The 12,192-nt window shown below is 40.3% G+C and overlaps 1 protein-coding gene across 2 annotated transcripts in view; it reads right to left on the bottom strand.

Moving 5' to 3' along the window:
• Nucleotides 1-1,117: 1,117 nt before the first annotated feature.
• Nucleotides 1,118-12,192, bottom strand: part of frmd3 (FERM domain containing 3) — a 56,327-nt gene continuing 45,252 nt past the window's right edge. For both annotated transcript variants that reach the window (XM_026186563.2, XM_026186565.2), the window contains exons 12-15: nucleotides 11,462-11,530; nucleotides 11,180-11,304; nucleotides 2,493-2,727; nucleotides 1,118-2,142 (exon numbers count right to left, since the gene is read on the bottom strand). In XM_026186563.2, the coding sequence (XP_026042348.2) occupies nucleotides 1,662-2,142; nucleotides 2,493-2,727; nucleotides 11,180-11,304; nucleotides 11,462-11,530 (910 nt within the window). In that variant the 3' untranslated portion in view covers nucleotides 1,118-1,661. The remainder of the gene's footprint in view (nucleotides 2,143-2,492; nucleotides 2,728-11,179; nucleotides 11,305-11,461; nucleotides 11,531-12,192) is intronic.

Below are 12,192 nucleotides of genomic sequence, written 5' to 3'. Positions count from 1 at the left end.
GGTTTTAGTTTATTTGGTGACTGGTCGGGGTAAATACTTAAGCCAAATCAGAAGTATATATCCATGAACAGAACCTTAAATCTCCTCAAACCAGAATCCCATGATTCACTGTGTCTACAGTGCAACATGATACCTCTGTCTTTGGTCACATCCAAAGATAAATACTCAACATGATGCAACCACAGAAGCTTTTAGAAATGTACTCCAATGACTGTGTCTGTGACCAAACTGCTGATCTTATTCTGCAAGATTAATAACTGCAACCGCGCCAATACAATACCTTCATGAGCGGTTTCAGGCCATTACACGCATCACTTGTCCCACAGTGTCATTGGAGCACACTCTTTTGAGTCAGCCACACCAACCCATCTTTAGTTTCTCCTGAAACTTATGCACAGCTCCCTGTGAAGTAGCACATTGCTGACTAATCAAAAACGAACCTCAATTCCACGATCATTTTCCCTCATAAACTTCCATGTAACCTTTTCTTCCTTTTTTCATACGTTTACCGCAGACTCTGTCCACACTGTTTGAAGATGCATGAGCGACCGTAAACTAATGAGCTAACATTTAGTTCAGATGACATTTACACTTTCATCGAAACACATTTTATCAAAGAAAAAAAGCTGAGAGTTTTTCTCCGGCCTTCCTCATCTTTCCAAAATGACATCACGTAATCTGAAACAGTTGTAATCAGTGATCTGTGTAAAAGATTTGTGCTATAGCCTCTGTAGGAAAAAGCCAGGGTGCTACCAAGCCAACAACTGTTGGTGGTAGTCCTAAAAAATAGTTTCTCAACACTCACACCCTGATAAATCTCAGCAAATTCGCTTTTTTTTGTAATCTTTTGTAAACTATTAATTTGAAAATAAGCTCAAAGTAGATCCTCTGACTGAAAAATTCCTGAAAGATCTGATCACATAAAAATGTACAAAATGTTAAAAACAAGTTTTTTTAATTGGCATTATTATCAATATCTCTTGTTTTGTTTTTTTTAAATATATATGTATATATTTATATAATGTACCTCTGACTGTGGATGTTGTTGTTCAGTGACTAATCAATCATAGCTTTCTGCGTCCACCCACTCCGTCATGACTGACAGGCTCTGTTACCAATCAGGTGCTCCAAGGACAGGAACCAATCAGAAAGGTTTGTGGAGAGTCTCCGAATCAACTTATCAGCATCAGGAGTGAACAGCCATTCAAATTTCTTCTTTTTGGGACTTTTTCTATGTCCATTACATCCCTTTCCACAAGTTCCTCCTTGAGCATTACTGTCCTCTATCTTTTCACTTCATCACTATCTGAAGTGTTTATCTTAACAAGTGACTAAATGCTACTATTAAAATCGTATTTCTCTCTTCCAAGCAGCAAATTACGCAGCCAAAGAGGTGAAACAAATGCTCTTGTCCCAGTGTTTTTAACTCATTTTAGGGATCCTGACAGAAATGTAATTGATTTTTTGAATGAAACATCCAACAAGAATTTTGTGAGCCAATAAACTACAGTCTCATTTCATCTCTTTGGCAGACTGGTGTTTTGGCTGAATACTAGATTAAATATAAGATTAAATCACATGTTAAGACATACACTTGGACGTATTTGTTTTCCTCACAGTGCCTCTTCTCTCTGCTCTTTTTCTGAATGTCTTTTCCCTTCTCAGTCTGACCACAGGTTCTCCATGGCCATGCTGATCTTACACAGGATCCAGCGTCGGAGCGGGCAGTAATACTCGTAGTGAAACTGCTCAAACTCCGGTGTCTGCCGGATCTCATGGAGGAAGGACACGTCAATATCTGACTCCAGCAGCAGCAGCAGTGTGGGCACGGTGACGAGCAGGACCCCCATTACCACAGCGACAAAGCGGGCCACGCTCAACACGCAAGCATTGACTCTGTCATTGGATGACAGCAGGCGCAGACTGCTGGTCAGGACTCCGCTCATTCGACTTCTCGCGGCCAGGCGGGTGCGCTCATAGGCCCTGTCTCGCTCCCTCTCGGCCTCCAGCTGGGCCTGGATGTCAGGATCAGCATGGAGCTCCCTAAGCAACCTGGCGGGGCTTTGAACTGGAGAGGAGAAGAGCAAGTCGACTCCTCCCTGGCTGTCGTCCACTGGGGTGGGAAGCATGCTGGCACAGGGACTGGAGAAGAGAGAGAATAAGCAAACCTGAGCCTGAGTTCACCCAATGAATGTTACTAATGTTCAGATTCAGTGTCTGCTGAATGTCCTGAATCTCACTTATGCCTGAGAGATACCTTTTGCTCCTAAAATGTTAAAAACTCTAAAATTTGTCCTTTGCTAGAGAAAATGGGTTGAATTTGGAGTTTTCTTTCCAAAAACCGGCAACTGCATCCATCAAAAACACAACCATCTTTACTGTTTACACCGAACACATGAGCCAGAAAATGATCATTCAGCCGAAAGCAGCTGTTGAGGCTTTTATAATTAAAAAAAGCTGCTTTTGACAGTTTATTATAAAGATTTATTGACCTGTAAGTAAGCTCAGAAATGGTCAGTGTGCCGCTGGCCTCATCGTCTTCCTCCAATTCATGTTCAGCTTTGGGCGTCTGAGGTCGGAGATTTGAGGTTTCCATGGAAACACGAGGCTGCAAGTCATTGCCCGAAGCAGAGTTTCCTGCTTCAGTACTTTGCTGCTCTGCATCTGCAGACCCAGCTGAAGATTTGAGGGGAGACAAGGGGACCGAGTCCTTCACAGCAGCAACACCTGGTGAGGGGGAAACAGAAGTCAAAATATCTTTGTTTTTAATAAACATTCATAATTATTTCACCTTTTATTTACAGAACAGATGATGAGCAGACTTCGATACTTTTTTAAAAAGTGCATTTTCAGCGTTGTGTGTTGCACAGTTCACAGCGGAGCTACAAAAAGCACATTTAGAGTTTGTAACTAAAAGACAGAAGATTATTTTGCTCTCCAATGTGATCTCTCTTTAATGTAAATATGAACAATTTCACACTTTGCAAAGCTTGATGTTTTAAAAGCAGATTATTTGAATAAAGAATATAATAGTTTTAGTCTAAACATATATCGAGAGCTCTGCCTTTATCACCACTTGCTTGACTTTTTCTTAGTATTAGCACACTGTGCAGGATGTAATCGGCCTGCAAAAATCAATATTACTTTGTATGCAGCTGGGAATGGAGACCTCTCAGCTTTGCCTTTTTTGTGTGTGTTGCTGTTGACTACATTGACCACAAGATGGCGTTATTCGCTCACGTAAGGATAAAGCTTCAGACTTGGAAAAACAGCAACCGAGTAATAAATAAATACCCAACTGTGGCATCAACACACAATTTGGTGAAACCATAATAATGCTACGCTGCAAGTGCATAGCATAGATATAAGTCACTGCGTTTGGTGCAGTGATGTGAGCAGCTGACAACACCTCTGTGAGTGTGAGCAACAGTTGATGCAGCGATGAAGACCTCCTGATTCTGTTGGTGTGTACAAATTTCAGCTAGCAAAATAATACTCTGGTGTGCAGTTACATATTACTCTTTGAGATTGATGAGGTGCGAGAGATTAATGCCTAAATACACACACATTTGTTGATAAATGGAAATATATAATGTGTGTGTGTGTAGGTGTGCGCGCATGTGTGTAAGTGAGTGTTAAAAATAAGCCTAGCTGTCTTCCTGCTGTGGATTAAGTATGAGCTGGGAGGTAAATGTTCAGTGACATATGACTCAGTCTACACCTGTAATCCATAATCCATCTTGCTGTCTTGTGGCACAAGCATAGTAAACCTCAAATTTTTGGTCTCCAACACACACACACACACACACACACACACACACACACACACACACACACACACACACACACACACACACACACACACACAAGCCCATTCAGCTATCTTAGTGAGGACCTTCATTGACATAATGGTTTCCCTAGCCCCTTACCCTAACCCTAACCTTTAAAAATGAATGCCTAACCCTTACCCTAAACCTAACCATAACCTAATTGTAACCCTGACACTAAAACCACATTTAGGCCTCAAAAAGGCCTTCAAACTTTTGAGGACCGGTGAGTGTGTCCTCACAAGTGACTGTCGGTTCTTACAAGTATAGTAGAATGCAGATTCCGGTCCTCACAAAGATAGCTAGACAGGAACACAGACTCATGTTCATTACAAACACAGCTGAAAACATGTAGCCTCACAAACTGAGAAAGAAGGGTCAAAACCTGATGAGAATACATGACAAACATTACATCTGCAATGTTTTTATGATCCATTGATTGAAAGTGGAATAATATCAGATACAGAAACTCAGTGTCAGAGTGACTAATGAGTTACCGTGCTCCCGATTCAATTATAAATTGATAAAAAAAATAAAATAAAAAAAGAAAGAAAGGGCAAAGGAGTGCTGAAGAGTGAGTGGTGACTGCTACCATGGAAACACAGCAGGCAAAAAGTCAACAAGTGTGTGAACTCAGGGAGGGAAAAAAGGGGGGAGGAATAAAAACATGGAAGCTGCAGCAGAAGAAAAACAACACAGTGATGGGGACGACGACGACGACGATGATGCTTGCAGCAAAAGAAAACAAAACTCAGTTGTAATTATTGCAGTTTGTTCCTTTACTGAAATTCTGCACTGGACTTGATTTTTGATTATTCCCTTTCCACAAATGTGTTGTCATTACCAGAGATGGGCGCGTTACTGTAATCCGATTACCCTTTTCAAATAACGAGTAAAGTAAGGGGTTACTATTGCAAAAACGGTAATTAGATTACCGTTACTTTCCCGTAAGAACGCGTGTTACTAAAACCGTGATTTTTTTGCGAGAATGTCTCATGACAGTGACGTAAGCGAGTGCGACGTTCGTGGCAACAGGTGTGTGCAGATCAACAATGGATCATATATCGAGTGCAGGAGAGAGTATGAGCATGCAGCGTTTAAAGCGTGGAAGTACTGACCTTACTTTAAGTTTGATTCCGTAAAAAGTGATGAAAACATTAATGTCCGTTGTGCGTGGGAAGAAAACGTATTTTTACATCAAACAAAAACCCCTAAACTTCCAAGCAAGCACCGAGTGTGCTACTACGTAATGGGAAATTCACAGAGAAACTCGCGGATTCTTCAACTGACCGCTGTGGCACACCAGGGTAAACCTCCGCCTACCTCACTCCTGCTTTACAGGTGAAAATAGAGCAACAGGACCGATAGTTTTTGATTTTATTTATTTTCTGCTGTGTTTTACTTGCATCTATTTGAAAGACCGAGTGTAAACACAAAAAAAGATTTTATTTTATGTGCTGGAATGTGCAGAAAATAAGTTTAAATGTTAAACAAATTTCTTCCAGTCTGAGACTGTTGCATATAATTCAATTTTTGCTTGATGCATAAAGTTAAAAGGTTAAAACTAATAAAACAAGTTTTAAAAAGAGACTTTTTCATTTGATTACATTACATGTATGATGGATTATGCAGAAAAAGTAGAATTGGGCTGAAAGATCTATCGCTTTATCACCTCTTCAGGTTGTAAATCGTGTTTTTAAAAAGTAGCTAAGTAGCTAAGTGGGGAGGACAAAAAGAAAGGACTCAAAAGCAACCAAGGCAGAACTGCTTGGCACACGGTACATACAACATTATATGTAAAATTATGAATCAGAACAGAGTCCCACTCTATGTAAAGCTAACCCTCCGTTCTCTTTCAGTCATACCTTCCTGTTTTATTGTGATAGTTATTGTTTTCTGTGACTTGTGTTGCGTTTGCTTCCCCTCCCTCGTCATTTTTCTTTGTTGCATCATCCCTTACTCTTTTTTTGCATCCCATGTGTTATGTGTCTCCAGTACAGTTTTCTAGTTAGTAAATTCCTGGTATCTGCTCAGCTTAGGTTCTTTTGTTAGTTTGATTCCTGTGAGTCCAGCAGTAAAGCTGTATTTTGAGTTCAGTGTTGCTTCCAAGTCCTGCATATTGGGTCCTAATCTTGATAGCCACACGGCAGCATATGACTGCCTCAGGTGCATTGCTTATTATTAAATCTATCCTTCATAAGTGTGGCAGTGTGTCCATTACAGTTGGATGTTTGATTTTATGACACACTGAAAGCTGACTAACATTAAAATGGTACCTGTATCCTGTTTGCACTGTAACGTATTAGAAATCTATGCAGCAGAGACTGTCGAGTTCACATCATGACCAGCTAAGCCTGAGATTAGGAGTAAAAATTATTTTGTAAATTTACAAAGAAGAAATCCTGAGTTCTGTCTGACTTAACTAAACACATCACTGCTGCTGCAGCTGCTGCTGCTATTTCCCATTTATGATCCAGTCTGTCCTGTTAGCTCACATGAAAGCCTCTCCATAGATGAGGTGATGCACATCATCCTCGTGCCTATGCAAACACGCACACACACACTAGTACTCAGAGCAGCGGTTTCCCTTGTTATGCAAGTGCCGAGAGACCGATTCATCTTTGTCATGTAACCTCATCTTTAGCACTCAAACACTTCAAAAGTAAATTTGTCTCTATGATTGTTCAGAAATAAATCAGCTATCAACTCCATTAACTGTGTGCCCAGCTCTTTTTTTTTTAACTTTTAAGCTCAATTTTTGAGCTGTTTGAAGGATTACAGCTTCATCAGTCGAATTATAAAATCTACTTTTCAACCAAAATCATCGCCGATTTGTGAAAGTGATATAACTTTGTTAAGTCAGCTAAACGCACATAAGTGCATAACTGATTGCAGTCTTTCATGATGAGAATACATCTTTTGGCATCAAAAGTGCTGAAATATAATAGGTTAGCAATAATTCTTTCTCACTGTGTCTGTAAATGAGGGAATTGCTTTGTCTTTCATCTGCATGTCAATTGTTTATAGGATCACTGATGAAGCTCAAAGGATATTTTAGCCAGTGGGATAAAGATAGGTGGAGTAAAACTAAAACTATTAAGCATTATCATTAAAAAAAAATCAGTACTTGTGCTTTTGTTAATCCTTCACTATTTACTAATTTAACTTAATCATTTAATTCATTTAAACTTATTCCCAAATCTACTAATCAAATATTTAAAGTGCCTTATCTTGACCCATCTGCTTAATCATCATTTCATTTAAGGTTGTAAATATGCAGAGCAGGGTGCTAAACTTTAGCAGATATGATCCAGCAGAAGTAAATGTCAGATGCAAATGTCCAGTCTTTAACCAGTCAGGTCCTCAGGATGCACAGAGCCCCTGTGACATCACATTGCGCGGATGTAAGAAGAGAGCAGGTAATGATCTGTAAATTTACAGCTAACGAGTGGGTGTCATATATGCTGCCTCCCACGCGCTCCATCCAGCACACTTTTCACACGAGCCACATTTAGTATTTCTAGTGGTGTGAAGAGCAGCTGAAGATTTAATCGTACCACTAGATCTTCAACAATAACCCTAACTTCAACCTGACCTAATTCTAACCCTATTTCATGATTTACTTCTGGGTACCCAGATGTTTAATGTTATGGGGACAAAATCAAGTCCGCATAACATGAGTAATACTTAAACTATGCACACATGCACACTTCTATTAAAGCAGCCTCTTGAGAGTCCCATGTTTGGCAGCTTACATTCACAGTTTGCATCAGGCGGTTGCCACAACAGACCTGGCAACTAACTGCTGAGCTACCAGGCTCACAAATTTAAAAGGCGTTACCTCCTGGTTAGACTGTGGGAAAAAATGTCAAAGGATACATTTATTAGGAGCTAAAAGAAACTTCACACAGTGACCTTTTCCACTTGGCTTACTCTCTTCCAGTATATTTCTCTGAGGTCCAGTACTGAATCCAGCGATGCGACCCCCATTGCCCACCAGTCGCACATAGACATCCCGTCTTGTGTGATTGGCTATACGTAGGTGGAGGCTTCGCCTGGTTGTTATCTTCACCTGGCACCTCAAGGCCTCAGCCACTACTATCGATGAGTCTTGCTCATCTTCAGCCTCTCCTGGGTGGAATACTTCAAGAGCTCCAACCTCTCTCTGCTTCATCCCTTCTTCCCGCAGCCTCTCTGGTGTCATGTCGAGTTCGAGTCCCCCTATTTTGCTCCCGTAATTCTGGGTGTTGTCGACACCGGGACCGTCGCCCAGTTCCAAACTACCCTGCACGAGGCTGCCTCCAACATCACTGCTGTTTCTGTGCCCTAGAAGCTCCATCATTCAGTTTGATGACAAAAGCCGGACCAGCTGTCTGCACAAAGACCCTGACTGACTGGGCTGCCAGCTGAGCTCCAACACACGCACGCCTATACACAAACACTTATAGAGATGGTGAGAGACACACCAATGCACCAGAGACATTCTCTCTCTCTCTCTCTCTCTCTCGCTTATGCACAGACATGGTGGGCCCTCCTGTGAATGTCAGCGATGGTAACAAAGAGTGGAGGGGGCATTAGAGGAGGATCAGGCCCAAAGCTGCAATTTCTAAATATAACCAGGTGGTCCTGGTGGCAAAGGGGCAGCTAATCTAACTGATTACAGGGGGACAGGCCTGACTCAGGACGGGATGGGGGATCATTTTCTTTTCCTCTCTGCAACCCTGTCTTTATCTGAGTCTTTCCACCAATAAAATAAACCTAATTCCAATTCTACAGCAAACTGGGTACAATCCAACTTTATTCACTACAATACTCGCCTCGCTGTGAGACTGAAAATGAAAGATTTTGTTGGATCACATGCTGCATTAACTGCTGCAAAAACATGGATTGTGAGGCGGAAATATGAAGCCTGATGGCTATAAAACATCCATTAATGATGTTCCTAGAGAAAACATAGCCAGAGTGTATGCGTTTGGATTGTGGTAGATAAGTAGGGAGCAAACTGTACAAACAGAACAAGGTCAGCTATGACCTTGGGTCAGCTTCCTGTTTCCCCTGTAAAGGCTGAGATTAGTGCTCTGAATATAGACTGTGACCCTAAACCATCTTGAGGACACTTTATCTTAAAGTCCTTGCGTCAGCCACCTTAGCAGAATCAGCTCATGAAACAGTGATGTGTCGTCCAATCACATCGGTTGGGTGAAAACATGCAACGTAATTAAACTCTCAAATCACATAACTCTCATCTGACTCCCATGGAAGCTTGTTTTCTTTCTCCTTTTTTTTTCCTGCCATCGATTAGTCACATTTCAGGTTATTATCTAAAAAATTTTACTTATTAACTCCTTAATGCCAGGTGCAAGACAGAGCATATTTCCTATACTGGCTTCCTGTCACATGTTTTCTTTGTATTATTGTAGAGTCTTGACTTTCAACATAAAGCACCATGAGGCAATTGTTGTTGTGATTTGGTGCTTTTGAAATAAAATTTAATGGAATTGAATTGAATTAATTTTGATGAGTTTTTTATAGCTCCACAACATTAGCACAAAAAACCTAAATAAATGGCAAAACAAATATTTAAAGCAATAAATAAAAAAATAAAAAAAAGCCAGATGCAGCAAATATGATACCATCGAAAACTCGCATGCAAATGGTGAAGTTGAAATTTGAATGTAATTCATTTTTAATAATAAATTGACATTTAAACTTAGCTCTACTCAGCATCTTTTTTTTGTCAGTGAGGAAAAAAAGCTTCTATAAACTCCCATATGCAATGTTGGAAACTTGTGGGAGGAGGACTACAGCACGGGCTCATGTGCGTACCTGCTTCGCATTAAGACGCCTGTGTTAAGAAGTGCTCTCTCAAATTCTCTTTCTACATTTTTCATGCATATTGTGAGTCTGACAATACATGAATATTTAAAAATCTTAATTTGAACAATCTATGTCTTCATCTCTTTTTAAAATGTCTTTTTTCTTGTAAACTCTTCAGTTTATTATATTTACTGTTAAACCTCTAATGTTTTAAAATAATTTACAACTATATCACTTAATATCTTATTACCAGAGGGAAAGGCAGGAACTGCAGAAGAAAACAAGGCATTTTCAAATTTAATCTTATGTTATTTACTCAGCCTGTATCCTGTACAAGGCCCTTTATTTGGCCTACTGTCCCGCCCAAACCAGCTGAGACAGCCGAGATGGTTTCTACTGCAGGTCTTTGACCCCGAGCCAAGAAAGAATTGATTTTCCTGTAAATGGGATGAAGGGAGATGAGTGAAAAACAGAGACAAGCAACAAAGAAGAATAGAGGTGGATAAAACGACGGAGTGACCTTAAAATCTGTCAAAAAAAGGCATGAGAGAAAGCGATGAAGTCTATAAATAATTTGTAGACAGTGATGGTGCAACAGCATGACTGCACTGTACATGTTTGAGAACCTAACGAATGTGGTTCAGGTGGATTAAAGGTGAGGACAGGAGAGGTGAAAAATACTGACTGAAGGAGAGGAGAAGCTCTGAGGCGATGGAAGAGACGTGCCTGGCTGGATGGATATAATTTTAACTGAGGGTAAAATGAGCATCAAATCGTTCTTCATCCACAACAGTGTTTTGACCAAGAGTTTTAATCCTCTAATCAACAGCAGCTAAGTGAAGACAGGACTCAGGCACTATCCGTGGTTTGAAAACATGAAAACAGGTTATTGTAATGTGTGAAGTACACAAAGAAAATGCTGTGAGAAATGAGATTGAGATCAAAGGAGATTTTCAAAAACTTGAACACCGCGATTCAAACTCATCCTAGATATTTAGCCGATGCACCTATTTTATCCATTTGAAAATCCTAGGTCACTTTCTTCTCGAGTTATCGCATTCATAAGATTTTAAGAAAACTTGACCTCTGACCTTGAGGTGGAGGTTACTAAGATTATTTGTAGATGCATCTATGGTATCAGTTTTCATTTAAAAACTTCTGTGTATGTGCAGCCTGCCCGGCAGGGTGACATCTACACCCCATCAGCCTTTTATGTCTGAGTAGGAAAAATGGAATCTTAGTCTGCAAAAACACACAAAGGTGCAGACACATGGAAAAACTGACAGTCAGAATTATAGTGGGATCCTTAGGGGGGATCATGAGAGGGTATTTTTAGTATGTCGCAATTGGTCACCAGGGAGACAGGATTGATGGCGAGATGGGAGCATCAGCTGCTCAATTAAAGCTCTCTCTCTCTGAGTTTTGTGCATGGATTTCTTCCTACACAAGGAAGATCCCATGTGACTTCACAAATGTGGGCATGAGTGCATGTCTGTTGTGTGTATTTGGGTCTGTAGTAAGCAGTATCCTCCTACCACTGTCTACGGCCGTCTCTTCGTATTCGTTGGTGGAGGGCAGTGCAGGTACCAAAGGTTCCATGTTCATGATGAGATTTTTATGGCTCAGAGAGTTAAAACTTCGACTCTGACCAAACTGAGCTCTGAAAAACATGAACGTCATACATTTTTTAACACCCTTACATAACACCACCATGTGCACTCTGGTATTCATATCTGCAGAACAATAGATGAAATTGTCCTTATTTTATGTTTTATATGAAATAGTGTGACTTCAGGTAATTTCTCAGATGTCCTTACCTGCGCACTTCTGGTGGCTCTCTCTGAATTTTGGAGCTGGCTTCTATCACTTCCTTGGCTACTCTGCCACTAACACAGAAAAACACATAAGTTAAAGGTTGGTTTGTGTTTATAAAAATACTGTAATTGAAAATAAAATGTTACGATGGCAGGTCATTAGTCTCCCTATAGGCAGGTCTGTAAAAAATGTACTCCTTTTCATTTACATGCATATTTGTAGAACTATACAAACCTCCCGAGGCCCTTTGTGACAGTAATATGAATAAGTTCACTCTATGCTATCATCTGAAAAAATAAGCAGTAGCTTGTAGAACCACCTTTTGCAACAATAATATGAAGTAATAATTTTCTATATGTCTGTTCTATAAGTCTCTCACATCACAGGTATTTGTTTATGCGCAGCTCTCTTAAGGTCCCATCACAGCATTGCAGTCGGTTTGAGGTCCAGACTTTGACTGGACCATTGCAACGCCTCGAATCATTCCTTTTTCAAACAGTCTGTTGCAGTTGCTTGGGATCATTGTCATATTGATCCAAGTTGTTTGATAGACAGCCTCACATTTGAATCTAGAAATCTTTAGTGTGCAAAGGGGTTTATGGTCGGCTCAACAGCTGCAAATGTAGAGGTCCTGTGGCTACAAATTAAGCCCATATCATCAACCCTACCCATATGGAAAAGAAATAGTAAAAACTTATAAAACACTTGCATAAGATGTGGCCTACTTCATATA

The sequence above is a fragment of the Astatotilapia calliptera genome, chromosome 12 (genome assembly GCF_964374335.1).
Source record: "Astatotilapia calliptera chromosome 12, fAstCal68.1, whole genome shotgun sequence".
In the NCBI taxonomy this organism is placed as follows: domain Eukaryota; kingdom Metazoa; phylum Chordata; class Actinopteri; order Cichliformes; family Cichlidae; genus Astatotilapia; species Astatotilapia calliptera.
This window is presented reverse-complemented; position numbering and strand designations above follow the sequence as displayed.